A 19,422-nucleotide genomic window follows, 5' to 3' on the forward strand; every position below is an offset into this window, starting at 1 on the left:
CAAGTGACTGGATGGGAGGTCCCTTCATTCCTGGAGACTCTCCAGTTCTTTGACGAGATCTCCGACTGTTTGGAGGGTCGCCCAGTTCGTTTCCATCATGTTCGGAGGTCGGCTAATGGAGAGGAGGACCGGGTAGCTCAGGGCGGTATGTCTAGACCAACTCTACATATTTTTTATCACTTGCTCCCTTGACTATTGATGTTTTATTACTGTTCTGCTCTTGTGCTTGTTCTCTTTCTGTCCTCAACTTTCTCGGTCGTGGCCACACTTTTTTAATAAATTCCCACCATTTCAATAAAAAAAAGGTGGTGTTCTTCGGGTGTGTTTGGTGGAACCATTGTTATGTGCTTTGTGGTTTCTTTTTTCTTTCTTGGCACTTTTGAAATTGCAGATTTTACTTTTATTTGCACAAACAAATGTGTGGGCTTCCTGATTCACACAGAGAAGGGAAGATATTCATTTCCAACAGTTACCATGTTGATAGTTATTACCGTATTGATTGTTACAGTACCACACATACCTACAGCAGTCCCTAGTTACCATATTGATTGTTACAGTACCACACAAACCTACAAGAGTCCCTATTTCTTGCATCTGTCTACCCAATATCTGTCCTAATAGTCCCGAGATTTGTAGACTTGATTACCTAAAATAAGCCCAATTTTCCTATAATATAGATCTGTCCAAACCCTATCGGCCTACCTTTTTCCCATTGAATAAAGTTTCTGTTACAAAATTTCTCTCTGTTATTAAATAATTTTTCTGCAACTATCTTTAAAACAGGTAACCCTTGGTCAAATTCACCACCCCAGAAACTTGCCATAATCATATATCCTTCGCTTGAGAATGCATCTTTTACACTTACACTTCAAAGCTATTTCCAGAAATTTTATACAGCATCCATATTTTACCCTACTTTCATTACTTATTCCTTATTTAGACTGATCTTTATCTCGAAGATAGTACGGTGTGTTGGTATCCGTCCTACGTCAATAGGGGTATTTTTTAACGTAAAAATTGCATAGTTTTAGGAACTAAGGAAATCTCATGTGTATGCAAAAGAGAGGTTTTTGATGGGCCTTAACCCTCTCATTTATTTTAGGGGGAAAACTGAAAAAAATTAGAAAAATGATGTAATAGTGGTTTCTGTTTTTAAAAAATAGATTTTCCATGCAAAACTAACCAAAATGCAGTGTTTTTGCTAGAATTTCCTGAACACAGACTCCATCCTGACCAAGCCAGAATTTTCGGAATTCTAGCTGGAATGTTTCATTTTGATTGTTATTTAAGTTTCCACTCTGGAATGAAATGTTATGAGAAATCTGTTCGGAACATAACGGAATTGATAACTAAGATGAGAAGCTAGTCCGAGTCGAGTTCAAAGTTTCTAAGGAGCCCTGTTCGTTTTCGATTTTGGGTTTTGATTTTGGAGTCAAGGACTCAAAATTGTGTTTAATTTTGAATCCACAATAATCAGTTTTGGACTCAAAATCAGTTCTCAAAATCCAAAACAAAGAGAGCCTAAACCTAGCTAAAGGTGCTAATATGCTAATTTCATTATGCAAACAGATTATAACTAGTGTAATCCAGTAGTAAAACCTATTATGCTTTGATGTTAGTTATGTATTCACACGATGTATATGTTTTTGCAGGAAAAACTTATTTTTAAGGAGATATTCAATACATAAGAAGTTCTGCATATTTATGGAAAACTACATTCTATTTGAAGCTACAACAAACCAAAGCCTTACATAGTAATACAGCCGGAAAAATACAAATTCAGATCACTTTCCGGGGACAAAGTTAGTAGCATAAGCCCATGCATTGTTAGCCACAGGATCCGCAAGGTGGTCCGAGAGGTTCTCAATTGGGCCTTTTCCGGTCACGATAGCCTGAACAAAGAATCCAAACATAGAGAACATTGCCAGACGACCGTTCTTGATCTCCTTCACCTTCAATTCCGCAAATGCTTCTGGGTCATCGGCCAATCCAAGCGGGTCAAATGCCCCACCTGGATAAATGGCATCCAATCCTTCGCCGAGTGGGCCCCCACCGACCCGGTAGCCCTCGATAAAGCCCATGAGGACTACTTGGCAGGCCCATATGGCAAGGATGCTCTGGGCATGGATTAGGTTGGGGTTTCCCAAGTAGTCGAGACCGCCCTCCGAGAAGATTTGTGAGCCCGCTTTGAACCAAACAGCCTCTCCGAATTTGACGCCGTTTTTGGAAAGAATTTCGGGGAAGACACAACCCAATGCGCCGAGCATGGCCCATCGGCAATGGATCACTTCGAGCTCTCGGTTCTTAGCGAAGGTCTCAGGGTCTGCTGAGAGCCCAGCGGTGTCCCAACCGTAGTCACCAGGGAATTCTCCGGTCAAGTATGAGGGAGTTTGCTCGGAGAATGGACCCAAGTACTTCGGTCGGTCGGGGCCATACCTGTATATTGGATTCAGCCATTCCGGTCATGTGTGTCAGATTCCGGTAAGAACTGCTAATTCTCGAATTATAACAGCTCATAGTAAGAATCCAGATAAATGATGATCTATGCATAAACTATACACCAAAACCTTGTTTATAAACCATATTAAGCTCGATCTGTAACGAACCCAAATCAGTTTGTAACATATTGATCTTCTTAAAGGGAAGATCAGCCCCTTGACCCACTTCGAGGAACTATCTGTCCTCCTTTATGTACATGCACACTTTCTAGAGCAAGTTTCTTCACCTTACACCATATAATTTCTCATTTATAGAAACCCAATTGACCACTTCTTCTAAAACTCAATCTAGATAAACCCTTATACATAAGACTCCTAGAGAGAAAATAGCAGTAATTATAAGCTAATTCATTCTACCTAGTGCACGTAACACGATCAAATGCTTACGATATGGGTAAGCATTTGATCAGCCTGACGGCCTTGGATGGTAGAGGTGATCTACACACCAATTCTCAGTGCGTGTTACATACAGCGAGATGGGGAACAAACTGTTTGTAGGGATCATCTATTTGTGTGCAATTTGAGTTTAGTTCATTTACCAAATACTCTGGGGAGCGCTCTTGATGGTGCGGCGCATCGAGATCCGGCCGTTGAAAGTGCCGACCTTCTTGACGAGCTCGTTTTGCGGCTTCACCACCGTTTGGCCGGCGAATGCTGACCGTTGGATCGCCGACGCGGCCATGGAGTTGATCAGGGTGTGTTCTAAGTTTTGGTTTCCTGTGCAGTCTATGGTGATTGTTGTTGAGAAGGGAGTTTTTATAGAACAAGGGGAGATTGTAGTGGATGAGGATAATGCCAGGTCAGCATCATCCTATTGGTCCACGTCAGAAATCTGGATATCTAATCTGGTTTCTTTGGGTGAGGCTAAGAGGCCCTAGTTGTGCCACGTGGCATTGTGAGATCTCATGGTGGGACCCACATGGGGTGAACCTGAGGTCCTGGTTGTTTTAGGTGTTTTCCTGAAGTGCCCCTGGTACTAATTTGTGTGAATTAAGCAGCAGTTCTATTGGAGGTGGTTATCAAGTTGGACCCACTGCAGATGGGCCCCATTGCCCGATATTTTGCAAATTGGTATGATCCTAGCTCCGTTGATTGTGAGATCTGTTTGTCAACTTTGTTTTCAACCGTCCATCTGCAATCCATTTGATCCGATGGCAGAGATCTGTTTGTGGACCCCACCAGATGAGTACAGTGTCTACTATCCATTTTCTCGACCATCCCACAAAATCGAAGGGTTAAAATCATCCGATCGGAGTGGATGACATTGCCTAACAGATGAATGGCTTTGATCATTGAACAAAGTGGGCCCTAACCCTCAAAATATATGCAGTAAGCGGATGATAGAAATATAAATCGGACCACAACGATCTACATTATAAAAAAATCTAGCTTTGGGCCATGGGCAATCCAAGATGGGCTCCACCATTATGACATTTTTTTGAAATAATTTTATTGCAAATATTGAAATATCAAATTTACATAAAGGAAACCAACCATCTAATCTAATCAGGGATAAGGCGTTTTGTATTTGGAATTGGAATTGAGTTTTGAATACAAGTTGAATAGATCCGGCAGCTCATGTAGAGGGAGACAGAGAGGGAAGGGGGTACTTCCTAGTGGAGGGGAGAGGTTGAGGAGCAAAGAAAGTGAAGGAAACTCTCAGATCCGTGGATTTCCAATTTCTAATTTCCACAGCAAACTTAGAAATCTGATTTTTTTCACTGTCAGCTGCTGAATTAGGAATCCAAGAATCTGATCGGATCCAAATTAAAATGCCAAAAAGGGCAGCAAATGTGAGAAATCCAAATCAAAATCAAAATCTTCTGTGGCTGAATAACATTCTCCTTTTTACCATTCTCAGCATGGAATGTTTCAGCCCAATAAAGCATGTTGGGCCCATCTTTAATTGATCTGGACCATCCATTTTTTTTTTTTGGTTAAAGAATCATCCATTTGATGGCCTTGCTTTGGATCTCCTATGGCCCAATAATCATAACTTCCCATAATGTCTACTTTATCTCATTGAATGTGAACCTCAATGACTAAAAAATATGCATTATTGGATGTTATGATCAGATGATAGGTGATATTCAGGCCAATCGAAATGTAAGACTCACCACATTGTAACAACCGTTGGATTACTTTAGAGGAAACAGAACAGGATTCTCTTTTGTTGATCTCAAGACCGCTACTTGTTTATCTATGCTGCAGGGTTGTTGGGAAAACTTAGGAGCTTATCTCGATGTTCAGTGTAATTAAATATTTCAATCACCATATCGGGTAGATCAGATAAAGATTTTTTTTTTTTTTAACTGAAACCTTGTCCGAGATCTAAACTACATTCCCATGGTAGAGATCCAACGAAAAAGAAAGGGAAAAAAGTAATTAATTTATAGTTTCAAAGAGATAAAGATCTTATTTCCTCTCTGTCTGAAACCTTGGTGGAGAACGGTACGGTCCGTTTGGTTGCCGGAACTTTTTTGGTTCTTGGGACTTTTGTGGAATTTCCGCAGGAAACCCACGTTTGGTTGCTGGGCCCAAAATAACCCCAAGAACCAAAACAACCCCACACGAAACTCTACCCTGGAAAAAAAAAAAATACTCCCAAGAACCAAATATAAGCTTGCAGAAGAATTTTTTTTCTTCCCAACAGTTCAAGCATTTTCCCACCATAGTCCGGTCAACCAAACATGGGAATTTTATTTTATTTCTTCCCAACAGTTCAAGCATTTCCTCACCATAGTCCGGTCAACCAAACATGGGAATTTTATTTTACCGGGAAAGGATTTTTAAAGAGAAGGGTCAATAACTCAGACTCCAACGGCCAAAGTAAAAAAGAACTCGATAGATTCAAAGAATGATGCACTCAATTTTTCATTAACTCTAGTGAGCCAAATGAGTTTTTGATTGACTTGGTAGAGATGGGAATTTGAGCAAGGTAAAACAGAGTCAACTCGATGATTGACTCAACCAATGTGAGTCCCATCTTTGATTGAACCCAACCGATCACTTCATAGGATAGGCCTTGAATTGGTTCTCCTATGACAAAAAATAAATGAAAATCCTAACATTCAATGATGTGTGTTTTCTGTCAATTAAAAACTACATACAGGCAATAGTTCATGTTCGACAGCAAACAGCACACATTATCGAAAGGTTGCAGTGATTTAAGAAATCCAGAGCAAGATATATCAAATGGACGGTCATGGATCAATCACTGGTGAGATCTGAAGCATTCCTCATAAGAATCGATGTAATAACACATTCAAGAACCCAACAATTACTCTGAACAAGATCATCCAACATTTTCAAAAAAAAATAAAAAAAACAATTAGGATCATCCAATTATCCCTGAATTTTCACTATTACTAGTTTAGAATTTTTAGAAAATGTTAAGCTTATTAGGAATAATTACAGCTGATAAATTCCAACTAATCAAAATGGCATCCTAAAACATTTCAAGGGATTTGCTAGGGACCATCGTAGAAGACATTTCACGGGTGGCATGAGAGTGCAGCCATCTCAGATGAATTGAATGAAAAAGACAATCTGAGCCTGGCTGCTCACTCATGCAACAGCCCGCCCGCGAAATGCCTTCTTCCCTAGCAAATCCCACATTTCAAATATTGTCTGAAAGTGCAGGAGGAGATTTCAAAGTCATTTCTACAAAAATATTAAAAATCCGAGCATCGCAAATAAGGACATGTTTGGAACCATTTTTTTCCAGGGAATATTAGTTTATAATGTAGTGAGAGAGGCGTAAGGAGGGTGGGAGAAGGAGAGTCTTGAGAGGGCATGAGTGAGTAGGGGTGAGAAAAGCTTAAAAACCAGGGAAAAATCAATCATATTTTGAGTAGAGTTTTCTTTTTCCTTGTTTTCAACCTTTCCTCTCCTTCTCCTACTCACGATTGAGAAAACTAATAGTCACTGGAAAAGAAATTCATGATTGGCAAACATGGCCTTAAATGTTTTAGCGGCAATTCTTCAAAATCAAAGGATAAGACTATAACATCACTATTACCCTTAATTTCAACCTCACAGTAATAATATCCCTAAAGAAGCAAACATAAACAACTCTGAATAACAGAAACAATAAATAAACATAAAGATTTGGAAAATAGGAAGCAGCTTGTTTCAGGCTATATATTTTTCAAAAGGTGTAACAAGAAAATAGAAAATTGTATGAAAGCATACATACATACATACGCAGTGTCACACAGGGTGGCATCACGGTTCCAGCTTCAGCGAAACAACTCGTGATTGCCTGTTGCGCTTTGCCACCTTCACAAAGACTGCCGATAGGCATGGAGGGGCCCACCATGGTCGACGGACTTCTTGCTCTCCTTTCAAGCAAGCAACTGTAGATAAAACCAGTGTCAGTCAATTAACATAATTTTTAATATCTGTTGACCATATATTTATTCATTGCAGATTCGCCAGGGAGGTATGAGGTGGTATATTGTCCAGGTTTGGTATTGATTGGGTCTCCCCTTCTAGCCTTCAAGATTTATTCGAAGGTTGGTCGTTGGTTCCATGGAGGAAAAAGGGAAGGGTGATGTGGTCGTTATCTTTGTTCGCTACCATGTGGGTATTATGGAAAGAAAGAAATGACGGAGTTTTTGAAGTAGTAGCCAAATCTCCCTATTGTCTATTCATTAAAGTATTAGTGCTAACTATTGCTCCGGAAAATTCACTCACTCTATTCCGTTTTGTCTTGGCTTTTGAGTTGTGGGAGGGGTGGAGAGTGATTTGTAATAGCAAGGACATCCGCCCTTTGGTTGTACAACATTGGCAACCTCCTCCCGCTGGACTTCTGAAGTTAAATTTCGATGGTTCTAGCTTTGGCAATCCAGGGCCCACTGGAATTGGGGGTGTATTGAGGGATTCATCAGGGGAGGTTTTATGGGCCTTCTTTGGTCCTATTGGATCAGCTGATGCTAGTGAAGCTGAGGTGAGGGCGCTGCATCGGGGCCTTATGCTTTTGAACAAGGAAAGAATGAACCAAACTATTGTAGAAGGAGACTCTCTTAATGTCATTAGGTGGCTCAAAGGTTCCTTGGTCGCATCTTGGATATTTGCTCATTTCTTTGACGAGATAAAAGACAAATCAGCAGGCTCTCCCATCATTTTTGTTCATGTGCGGAGATTTAAAAATGGGATTGCTGACAAGCTTGCTAGGGATGGAGTTCATAAGCAGAATTTAGAGTTGTTTGATCTCTTGCCCCCGTGAGAGGCCTTTCTGGCTTTGAGGGGTGTTTTGTTTTGATTTTTTGCTTTTTTTTTTGTACCTTCTGGGTGGACTTCCTCAGTCTTCCCCTTTTCTTTAATGAAACTTGTTACCATTTAAATATATATATATATATATATATATATATATATATATGAGGAAACTGTTGGTGCGCTTAAGCTCACCAAACTTATGGTGAGCTTAAGCGCCCCAATCACATGGGGGCCCACTTTGTTAGGTGATCCAAAGCATTCATTTTAAAGTCCCTTACATGGATAGGGGGTGTACCAAAAATCAGCTCCATAGGATCATCCTAACCCCTCCATTTGTGGAGGACAAAAATGGACAGACACAAATCTGCCCATTTTTGTCCTCCACAAATGAAGGGGTTAGGATGATCCTATGGAGCTGATTTTTGGTACACCCCCTATCTATCATAAGGCCTTTAAAATGAATGCTTTGGATCACCTAACAAAGTGGGCCCCCATGTGATTGGGGAGCTTAAGCGCACCATAGGTTTGGTGCGCTTAAGCTCACCAACAGTTTTCTCTCTCTCTCTCTCTCTCTCTCTCTCTATATATATATATATATATATTGGGAATTTTAGTCGGCTAAGTAACTATAATGTTTTATATATATATATAAAAACTTACTATTAAAATAGATAAAATTCAAAACACGAGATAATTTTAAATTTGTTATGGTGGTATTTAGAAAAATATAAACAAAAGAGATATAGAAGTGTCACAGTGAATCCTAGCCCATGCAGAAGAATCCATTTAACATTGACAGAATCGCCTTTTAGGCCCTGTTTGTTTGGGATTATGACAACCGATGGTGAGCCCCCATCCCGATTTTTGGACTGAAATTACATTCATTTTGAGTCCAATAATCAGTTTGAGGGCTCACCAAGTCACCATTGGTTATCATAATCCCAAACGAACAGGGCCTTGGTCTTTATTGCTGATTAGAGTAGTAAGTCGTGGTGTCATGGGTATGTGCCGAATGTACTGAATTTAGTGGTTTTTGGTTTTGCTTCTCCTTCCCACATACAGATATCTCATGACCAATGTTTTTAAGAACTCAAAACAAGACAAACTTTATGAGGGATTGAATCAAGGTCGAGTAAGTTGGTCAGAGTAATAAATTGAGTTTTTCAAGTTTGCTAAGCTTAATCATACCCTATTTGTTCTATCTCGTTGAATGCTTGAATATGGCATTTAAGTACTGGATCAATTTTTCAACTATTCAATTGGCTATCGAAAGACTCTGATGTGTAGTTCTAATCAACATGCTACAAGTTCTAGAAAAAAACTCAAACCTTGAACTCGAGCCAGCTCTTGGAAGAAGGAAGTCGATCCAGCAACTTTTCTGAGAACTCAGTCAAATTTTAAAACAATCCTCACAGCACAGACAACAATATAAAGTTTTAATGATACAAAGGAAAAGTACATTCTCATGTTTCTCTACAAATGGCAAGGAAGAGTTGTTGTCTCCATGGTTTTTACAAAAGGATGGATGGCTTTATCCTTTTTAGTATCATACTACCATTGAGACAGAAATACTAAGAAAAGGAGGCTAATTTATCAGTGGAAGAGCCCTTGCTCATTTCATATTGCATCGGATGGTTTTCGATACACGTGATCTATCTCATGGATGCTTTACTTGTAAACTTTTCAAAAAATTATATACACGTGTCTTGATGCTTCACTTGTAAACTTTTCAAAAAATTATATCATTTGGACTGCTACTAATCCTAGTGAAGCTTGATCGTTCTTTTGTGAAATCACAAGAAAGATGCACGTCTATGAACCATATGCCACTTAGGATTGTTCTGTGTATATACTCTATAAGATATAAATATCCTAGGTGAAACGGAGAACAATTGGCGGCACAAGAGAGCGTGCACACACAGATATATACATGCATAATGTGTATGTAGGGCTGAGAAAAAAAGAAAACCTTTGATGCGTCTGAGCTCCTTGCATAGTGTAATGAAGTCTCCCCATTTCATGTGGCAACGCCTAATAAACCGCAAAATCTGTTCAGTGGTGAACATGGATAGGCTCTCCAAGTACTCTCCATTGACACCATTTTCTTCGAAAATCTGGCGGTAGCTACCAAGATTTATCTCTTCCAGCCACAATCCGACATCCTGAAAACATGTCCAAAGGGAAGTGTGAAGCCTTTTTTCTTAAATGTCATATACAAAACTATGTTTATATTAGCACTCATATCAAAGGTCTCTTTGTAAGAAAAAAAAAAACTGTTTTGCACATCCCATGCGAACACAAGGTTGATGTTACACTGAGTTATTAGCATACTATATCAGTAGTGACAATGTATGCTGGTGACTACAGTTGCAACTTGGGTCGGGTTTTACGCTACCCGCATCAACCCGACCCAAAAAAGCCATGGTCGGGGTCAAAATGGTTGGGTTTTGGGCTGGGTTGGGTTTAGATTATAAAAACCCGGTTGATTCTCGGGTCGGGTCAGGTTTAAAGGGGAAAAACCCGACCCGCATTATTTACCCGTATCTTTTTCGTTTTTATTGTAATATTTTAATAAAATATAGGAAGGGAAAAGTCGAGTTGCGTAACGTATCATCCCTATCTTCACTCTCTCTCTCTCTCTCTCTCTCTCTCTCTTGCTACTTTTTTCTGTTATTCTCTGGTTCTCTTCTTCGTCTTCTAAAACAACACCTGTTTCATCACAAGATGAAGAATTTTTGGGCAAAAACCCTTGCTGTCCAAGCCACGATGATCGCTCTCCCGGAGGCCAAGTAGGTTTGGTGGGTCAACTCAAATGCCTCCTTCATCGACATGGAGTTCAAGTGCGGCTACATTTTTCTCTCCAAAAATCCAAGATCGTGCGGGTTTTCTGCTTCTCTACACTGTGGAAGATAATACCACCCCTGCTTTGTCCATCGACCGTCTCTGGCATGCTATTGTTGCCCCATCCCCATCCCCATGGCCGATGTACCCGAGCCTAATTTAGGAGATGTTCAAGATCGTATGGTAGCCGGAGCTATATTTTCAACTGAACAGATTGTGAAAATGATTTAAAACACAAGCTGAAGGTGTTTGGACAAGAAAATTGAAGGTTAAGGGTTTTTATTTCAACAATCCAACACATCCACCCTGATTTTAAGACGTTTCTGTTTCAATCCCCTCGTTTATTTTCATCTTATAAGGTTTTGTGATTATTTACTTCCTCGACATCAGATAATTTAGTTTTTCAAGCACTTTTCAATCTCCTCGTTTTATCTTTGTTTTATAAGGTTCTTTGATTTTTTTTCACTTCCTAATCTTCAGACAATCTAATTTTTCATGTCCTGGAGGGGCATTGCTGAGATATCTTGTTATCAACGGTTTTCTATCTCTTAAATGCCCATGAGAGTAAGATCTCAATTATATTAATATTTTTGTTTGATGCATTTGAGAGGTTAGTTTTCCCTATAAACTATTTCAAATCTAATTAGTGCACTCATGATTTTACTATCTGTAAATGATAGTAGAGAGGGCATGTTTTTTTATTTATTGTTATTTCATCAATTATCAAATAGCTCACACGGTTGTAATCCCTGTTGGAGTAGGATGTAGTTAGCTTTGAGGAGTTCATGAGACATCTGACCAATGAAGAACATCACTTGTGAGATAAATAATATCAAATTTCTTCTAATAAGAATCAACAGGTTTAGGAAGAAAGCCTTCTGAATTATAAGAGGTTTAAATAGGTTTAGGAATGTTACAATTTCTGTTTCTAGATTAGGGGAAATTCAAATCAGGTTTAAGACGGATTAAATCAATGGAATTTCTGTTTCTAAAATTCTAGCGAGTTGTTATTCTTGGACTACCTATGACAGGGTGTCGTTGTTTTGGGTAGACATCCAAATATGCTGGAATTCAAGATAATATAGAACATTGATGACTAAGAACATATAAGCTCAGAACATTGATGGCTACCTGTAGACACCCCATTTTGACCAGACCCAAGTTCGCGTTGCCCGAGCAAAACCTCGTCAAATCCGTGAATTAGGACCCCAAATTGAACCCTAGGGTAGCTTAAGGTCTCCCATAGGTCTCCATAAAATTTCGTCGAGATCCGAGCGCGTTTGCTCAGTGAACGAGCCGAGGGAATGTGCGCAGTACAGACCAAAAGGGGGGTGATTCATCTGAAAAGAGGGTTGTCCGCGGGAAAAAGGAGGTATATATATCATTTGTATATAAAAGGGGGTTGAAATAGCCCGTTTATGTCGCAGCTGGTTTCTGCGCTTATCAATTTTGTGCGCCCATCAATCTGTGGTGTGCCAATATCCCAACCTACATTTGGATATATAAAAAAAAATCGAAAGAAAAAAGAGAGAGGAGCTCATTCTCGTGGAAACAGAAACAGAGAGAGAGAGAGAGAGAGAGAGAGAGAGAGAGAGAGAGAGGGAGAGAAGTGTAAAGAAGCCGATTATCTTCTCCGGTGATCCGTCTCAACTCCGGCCGGCCACCATCTTTTGCCGCCATTATCACCATTACTTTCAATCCCTTATCTCCATTAGAGCCGCTCCACTCCATTGAAACCTTGATTTCCTTTCAGATCCATGGCGGCTTCTTCTTCAAGAGGGAGGAGTAGTTCTCTGTTCGGATTTCGAAAACCTTCGACTTCTTATTCATCATCTTCTTCTTCTTCATCAAGGATTATTCCTCGTTCTTGTTTCCTCTGTTTCTTCTTCATTTTACGGATCTGGATTTACTGCCAGATCTATCACGCCGAGCCGTGGTTGGAGTGATTTAGGTTCGTATCCGGTGGCGAGGGTTTCCGGTGGCCGGAGTTTGCCAGAAATGATGGTCGGAGAGGTGATTGATCGGCCGAGTGCTGGAGATAGCATTTTTGTCACTGTTTGGTTTAGGCCGCTGAGTGAGCGGGAATTCCAGAGAGGAGATGAGATCGCGTGGTATCCGGATGGGGAAAAACTTGTCAAGAGCGAGTATAATCCGGCTACGGGATATGCATTTGATAGAGTTTTTGGACCAGCCACAACTTCTAAGGTGGTATATGATGTGGCTGCTCGACCTGTTGTCAAGGCTGCAATGGAAGGTGTCAATGGGACAGTTTTTGCCTATGGTGTTACCAGTAGTGGGAAGACACATACCATGCATGTGCCTCTCAGCGTAATCTTCTTAAAGAAAAGGTAAAGTGCTAAGGTAAAATTGATCTGATCTCTTTATAATTTCCTCTAGTAATCCCTTCTAAAATGTATTGTGCTTGGTCAATGTTTAGATCTTGATGTGAAAACTGATAGATCCATAAGCTTTAATTTGATTCTTGTTAGATTTGTTGGTTGTTGGTTCAATAAATTGAGTTTTCATGTTGTTCTCCATGTAGTCTCAGTTTTTAAGCATTTATTTCTCAAAAGAAAATTCATGTACAGCTAGGTTTATGGGTATAATATCTCTCGAGCATGGGAATACATGATATCTATTCTTGTGCGAAGTTATAGTTATATGTTGATGTGAATGAACTGTGTAGGTCAAATATGTGAGACAATAGGATACTTCTTGTTCTGTGTTAAATTCAGGGACATATAAATTCATTTTCAAAATGTTTTTTTTTTCATTTGGGAAATCCTTCTTGTCCACATTTTAGTCCGCATTATATTTTTCTGTTATGGTGACTTTTAGCCTACATTTCTTTTATGGGATTGTGACTCACTGTCATTTGGAAATCATGATTTTATCAGTAATGTTGGATGGATATTGGCATTGAGTGTTGAGTTTTTTTTTTGTTTTTTATTGCTAGTAAATTATTTTTCCTTTGAAAGATTGGAAGGGATCCTGTTTTGGAAACACTCTATTGGAAATATCGTTCATTGTGCAGTAGAGGTGCTCCTTGTTAAAAGCTGAATTGTTTACCTTAATTTCATCTCTTGAAGGGAAGTATCAAAGTGGGATTTCATTATTTGTTGTTGTGTTTATAGTCTTGAACTACTCCTAGCTCACTTAAGAACTAGTGGCTTGCAATCAATTGCATGGGCGATGAAGGCGCTAGCCCAAGCCCATCATCTTTAGGGGACTTGCTCAGTCCAGGTAGCTCTCCCTTCCTTTATATAGTAGATTTGTCTTGTCTTTTAGAGACCTTTAGACGTTAGGTCCCCTCATTGCAAGGGCAATGATGACGATAGTCAGAGCCTCCCCTTTAGAGAGACAATTTGTGTCTCTATAGAGCAAGCCCAGCCTCAGGAGACTTGCGTAGTCCAAGTAGTGTTCCCCTCTTTATTTAGAAACTTCTCTAGTCTTTTAGAAACCTTTAAGTGGTAGTTTCTCTTCCTCATTTAGGAGACCATTGTGGTCTTATTAGCGAGTTCCGTGCTAGGAGACACACTCTGTCTCATTGAGGTGGTTCTCTTTTGGAGACAAGCCTCATTTTGGACCTACCCTTAGGGAGGTCGTTTTAGTTTCGTAGGGAGTATACCCATAGGAGGCATGCCTTGCCTCATTTATAGAGCCCCTATTTGGAGACAAACCTTGTCTCATTTAGAGGATTTCCATTTTTAGAAGGCTTACCCAGCCTTATATTAGAGCAACTCCTTTTAGAGAGTCTTTGACTCATTCCTCCTTTAAGTTGTAGTATTAGAGAGCCTTTGGCTCATTTGTCTTCGTTAGTGGTTTTTATTAGAGAGTCGTTGACTCACTCGTCCTTTGGATAGCATTGTTAGAAAGTCGTTGACTCCCTCGTCCTTCAGGTAGTGTTGTTAGAGAGTCTTTGACTCAGTTGTCTTTAGGTGGTTATTAGAGAGTCTCTGACTCATTTGTCCTTGGTAGGGAGTCTTTGACTCGGTTATCTTGCTTAGCAGTATCATCGGAGAGTCTTTGACTCATTCATCTTTTCGTGGGGTTATTAAAGAGTCCCTGACTCATTTGCATCCCTCTTTAGTGTTATTAGTTAGGAGTTTCTCCTTTAGAGTTGTCATTATTCCACTTTGATTAGAGACTAACTCAGTCTTATTAGAGCTTTACTTGTTTGAGATCTTAGATTCATTTTCTCTATTCTTGGGGCGTTTTTTTACGTGTTGTGGTTCGTCTCTTTGAGACGCTTGTTGTTTGTTCGGGGTTTCTCCTTTTGATTTAGGGCTTTGCCCTAGTTTGTGGTTATGTTTGCGTGTCTCCTTGAAGGGTGAAAACATTTAAGAATCCAAAAGCATTGGAATATTTTAAAATCCAAAAACATCAGAAATTCGAAAATCAAAACATTGGAAAAAGTTTTAAAATCCAAAAAACATTAAATATTTTAAAACTCAAAAATATTAGAAATTTAAAACATCAAAAACATTTGAAAAACTTTAAAAAAGCCTAAAGTGTTGAGTGTTTTAGATATAGTAATTAGGAGAATTCATTTCGAACTACGTTGGCTTGATCCTCTCCCACGAGGTACGTAGTGCAGCTTGGGATTTATATCCAAAGTCCAGTCAAACTTTTTTAAATAACATTTTAAACCTTTTTGAATAAGTAACCTTTAAAACCTTGTTTTCAAAAGATCTTCCTCTAGATTTAGGAGTTTCTCCTAGATAGAGAGTTTTAGAGTTACGAGTTTCTTTTGATAGGTTGTTTGTTTATTCGTTTGTTGTGCGCTTGTTTTAGAGTTATGGGTCTGTCCTAGAGTTATAGGAGCGCCTCCGTCCGGTCAGTCGGCGATCCACATCGCCGAGTGATGACTAGAGTAGGATACGTTAGTCAACCCTTTGTTTTCCTTAGGAAACCCAGCCTAGTTACACATAGGTTGTAGGAACCACCTGCATTAGCTTAGGGCTAATCTGCATTTAGCTAGGGCAAATAGGGTGTCCTAAAATCCACCATTCATTGGAATTTAAATAATCGTACAAGAAACTTTAATAACTGGTCCGGTCTTTTAGATCGATTCTAGGATAGAGGTCTAGGTGTCTTAGGCATCATAGTTTAGAATAGGCGCGAAGAACTACGTGGCTCTGATTCTTGCGGAGGCGGGGATACGTAGGCTTCTTTGGATGAATACCAGATCATCTGAAGACTCGGGCTAATCATTTAGAGTCTTAGGATTTGTTATGTGGTTATTATATTTTTTGATGTGTTTTCTTACTTTCTTGTACTGATCCTATACCTTTAACTATAGCTTGCATGTGTTTGCACATCAGAACTTAGACACCCATTAGGCATGTCACTCATAACCTAGCTATGCTTGGGTGACACATCTTTCATTTTATTTTATTTGTGTTTATTATCTTTATCCTCAGGAAATGCATGCTTAGGTAGACGACTCCCGAGGATTGTTCCTATTTCACATGATTTTTACCCAAACTTCTTTGGAGTTAATGAAAATGGCATAAAGAGACCAAGTGCTTGCACTTGGACGAATTGGGGGTGCTCTTCAGACCTTCTCCATTCGTAACCAGGCACGAACCCATATATATTTCTGGTTATCCATTACACAGAGGATTTGATTTTAGGGTTCCATGGCATATCCATGGATTGCGACTCTGAGTTTATTTTAGGTATGTCTCGGTTTCGAGCCCTGGCTCCGGATCAAGACATATCTCTTTCTTTTTATATCGCCACTCGTGCTATGCTATGAGAGTGGCATCCGTTTCGAGAGTTCCTTGGTAGAGCTCTCCTTCACACGTGGATGATCCAGAGTGGGTGTTAGGGACTCGTTCCCTCACCGTCCTCGGATCGGGGTCCACACTACCCCAGCATATAACACTTGAAAACACATATAACCTAAGAACATTGATGACTTCCACAACATGCAAATCTACATGAATTTTCCGTTCTAGGGATCTATTGTCAAAATAACTGTACGTTGTTTCTTCCAAACGGATTCATACACAACAAAGAAAATCAAAACTCGCATCCGAATCTCCGCAATTTTACAGTTTAAGTCAAAGCATTAAATTATACGTGATTCAGTATTTTCAGATCACACTAACCTAAACTAATTCCCCTCATAAACAATTAAGAAAAATCAAAACTCACATCAGAATATCCGCATTTTAAAGTATAAATCATAGCATTACATTATAAGAGATTCGGTAATTTCAGATCACACTAACCTAAACTAATTTTCCTCATAAACAAATAAGAAAAATCAAACTCACATCCGAATATCCGCATTTTAAAGTGTAAATCAAAGCATTAAATTACAAGTGATTCGGTATTTTCAGATCACACTAACCTAAACTAATTTTCCTCATAAACAATTAAGAAAAATCAAAACTCACAACAGAATATCCGCATTTTATACTGTAAATCAAAGCATGAAATTATATAAGATTCTGTAATTTCAGATCACACTAACCTAAACTAACTTTCCTCAAATTACATCAATATCAGCTGATTTTATTACTGTTATTTAAACTTCAAAACAGATCTGCTGAAATAAATACCAGAAAATCGAAACAAATCAAATAAGACAAAAAAAAATTCAAATAGCCATACCTCGACAGTCCAGATGAAGAAATCTAAAGGCTCCGGTGGCCGATCTTTATTCATCTCTCGAATCGCCTCGAGAAAAACCTAAAAAGATTCGTGTAACCTCTCACGCATCTAGTTTCATCAGAATTTCACAAAAACACAGAGAAACTCAGCGTCCGATGAGAAAATCCCGATATTTGACCAGATCGGATCGATTAAGCTATACGAAGCCCTAAGAAGATTCTTAAAAATTCTCACGCAACTAGTTGCATCAGAATTTCACATAAATGAAGAAAAACTCAATATTTCACAGGATTCTGAAGAGGATCGGAGAGATTAGGGTATATGAAGGTGGAAATTGTAGAATGGTGAAAAGTAAGGGGCGTGTAATGAGAATGTGGAAAGGTGAATTTCTACTTCACGAGATCTGATTTGTCTTTGATGTCTGATGAATCGAGTGAAGTGTTACTGTGAGATTCCGTCATCGATTCTTACAAGCAGAAAAAAAAAAAAACAGAATGAAAAGTAGGTCTCTCTCTCTCTCTCTCTGAACGAAGCATGGGACCATGGAGATCCACCGACTATTTTTGGACTTTTGCGATAGATATTGCTAAAATACGCTGTGAGTGGGCATTATAATCTCTCGCTATTGCTAAAATGCGCTGTGAGTTGGCACTACAAGTCTACAATCTGTCGCTTTTGCTAAAGTACGCTTTTGAGTGAGCACTATTATCTTCCTCTCTTGCTAAATTACGCTGTGAGTGAGTACTACTATCTCTCGCTCTTGCTAAAGTACGCTCTGAGTGAACACTACTATTAATCATGGTTTTAACTTTTAAATTTCCGATTTCGGTGGAGACCGAAACCGAAATCACACTTACCTGAAATGGTATTTTATTTCAGCCGAAATTCCAAAATTTCGGAATTTCCCTGAAATTTCACCCAAAAAACCTGTTTTTTTAAAAATTATTTTAATATTTTACTGAAATTTCAACCGAAATTTTATATCAAATAAAATACTGTTTTTTCTTGTTTCCCCGGATTTCGGCCGAAATTTCATTTTTGGTGGGGTCCGAAACCGGTATCGAAACCGAAATTTAAAACCTTGACTATTATGTTCCTCTCTTGCAAAATTATGGTGGGAGTAAGCACTAGTGCACTACTATCTCTCACGCTTGCTAAAATACCCTGTAAGTGAACACTGTAATCTCTCGCTCTGTTAAAATGCTGTGAGCGCTACAATCTCTCGCTCTTGCTGAAATGTGCTGCTGAGTGAACACTATGATCTCTCGCTCTTGAAACATACGCCGGGAGGGAATTGTTATAGTATAAAAGATAAATAACGCCTTTCTCCAGCAGCTTAAGTTTTTGGAGAAGTTGGTAAGTTAACATGGTATCAGAGCCACGAGTTCAAACCTCCTGATAGCAAAAATTCAAATGCAATGGTCGGCCTAACATGTTTGGCTGTGGGAAAGCTTTTGGAGAAGTTGGTAAGTTAACAAGAACACTACTAATATCTCACTCTTGCTAGAATAAGCTGTGGGCGAACACTCTAATCTCTGCTTTTGAGAACACTACTAATATCTCGCTCTTGCTAGAATACGCTGGGAGTGAACACTACTCCACTGTGAAAACTTTCCTTATACTCCTTCCGTGCCCAAGTTTGACCATAGGCCGTTAAATCAATAGATCTTATGTAATGATGATATGTGGCTGAGATCTTCCTAAAACAGGCACGGGTGGGATTTGTAGCAGAGATCTTGTGAACACAGGGATGCACGCTCTCTCTATCTGGCCACATGAGTGAATGTGAATGATCCAGACCATTCACATTTTTGTCAATGTCGGAGATAAATGGTTCAGATGATCCATTTATGTGGGCCCTGCTGTTCCTTTTGGTGTATCTATAAGCCTGATTGCCACAGGAGTTGGGTGTCCCATGTAAAGAAAGGGGGCGAATTTATTATTTCCCTTTCTTTTGGTCGGTAATATGGTTTTTTAGGAAAAGACAAAAAAGGATGGGAAATGATAAGAACACTTCAATGTTTTGATATCCACGATCTCCTTGCTTGTCTTTTAGTCTTTCGTTGGCTTGTGACTTTGTGAGAGCTTTTTGGGAATTGTAATGACCTGTTTGACAGCATTTTAGATACTAAAAGACAAGCTAGTGGAGCGTGAGATCAAAACAATTGGAGTGTTGATATCATTTCCCAAAAAGATACAATAACTATGAGAGAGTATTCATCACTAAGAAGGGTTGCCA

The 19,422-nt window shown here is 39.2% G+C and overlaps 2 protein-coding genes across 2 annotated transcripts; both read right to left on the reverse strand.

Annotated features, from left to right (window-relative positions):
- Positions 1-1,641: 1,641 nt before the first annotated feature.
- LOC143851592 (chlorophyll a-b binding protein 5, chloroplastic) lies at positions 1,642-3,241 on the reverse strand. The gene is made up of 2 exons (XM_077361061.1): positions 3,038-3,241; positions 1,642-2,436 (listed from the first exon to the last, which is right to left on the reverse strand). The coding sequence occupies exons 1-2, from the start codon at positions 3,178-3,180 to the stop codon at positions 1,785-1,787; spliced, it is 795 nt and encodes a 264-aa protein (XP_077217176.1). The 5' UTR covers positions 3,181-3,241; the 3' UTR covers positions 1,642-1,784.
- A 3,255-nt stretch (positions 3,242-6,496) lies between these two features.
- Positions 6,497-17,745, reverse strand: LOC143851273 (uncharacterized). Its single transcript, XM_077360627.1, has 3 exons — positions 17,184-17,745; positions 9,688-9,880; positions 6,497-6,856 (listed from the first exon to the last, which is right to left on the reverse strand). The coding sequence occupies exons 1-3, from the start codon at positions 17,235-17,237 to the stop codon at positions 6,726-6,728; spliced, it is 378 nt and encodes a 125-aa protein (XP_077216742.1). The 5' UTR covers positions 17,238-17,745; the 3' UTR covers positions 6,497-6,725.
- Between the last annotated feature and the right edge of the window lie 1,677 nt (positions 17,746-19,422).

The sequence above is a fragment of the Tasmannia lanceolata genome, unplaced genomic scaffold (genome assembly GCF_043159265.1).
Source record: "Tasmannia lanceolata isolate RefF3 unplaced genomic scaffold, GAP_Taslan_0.1 ptg000018l, whole genome shotgun sequence".
NCBI lineage: Eukaryota > Viridiplantae > Streptophyta > Magnoliopsida > Canellales > Winteraceae > Tasmannia > Tasmannia lanceolata.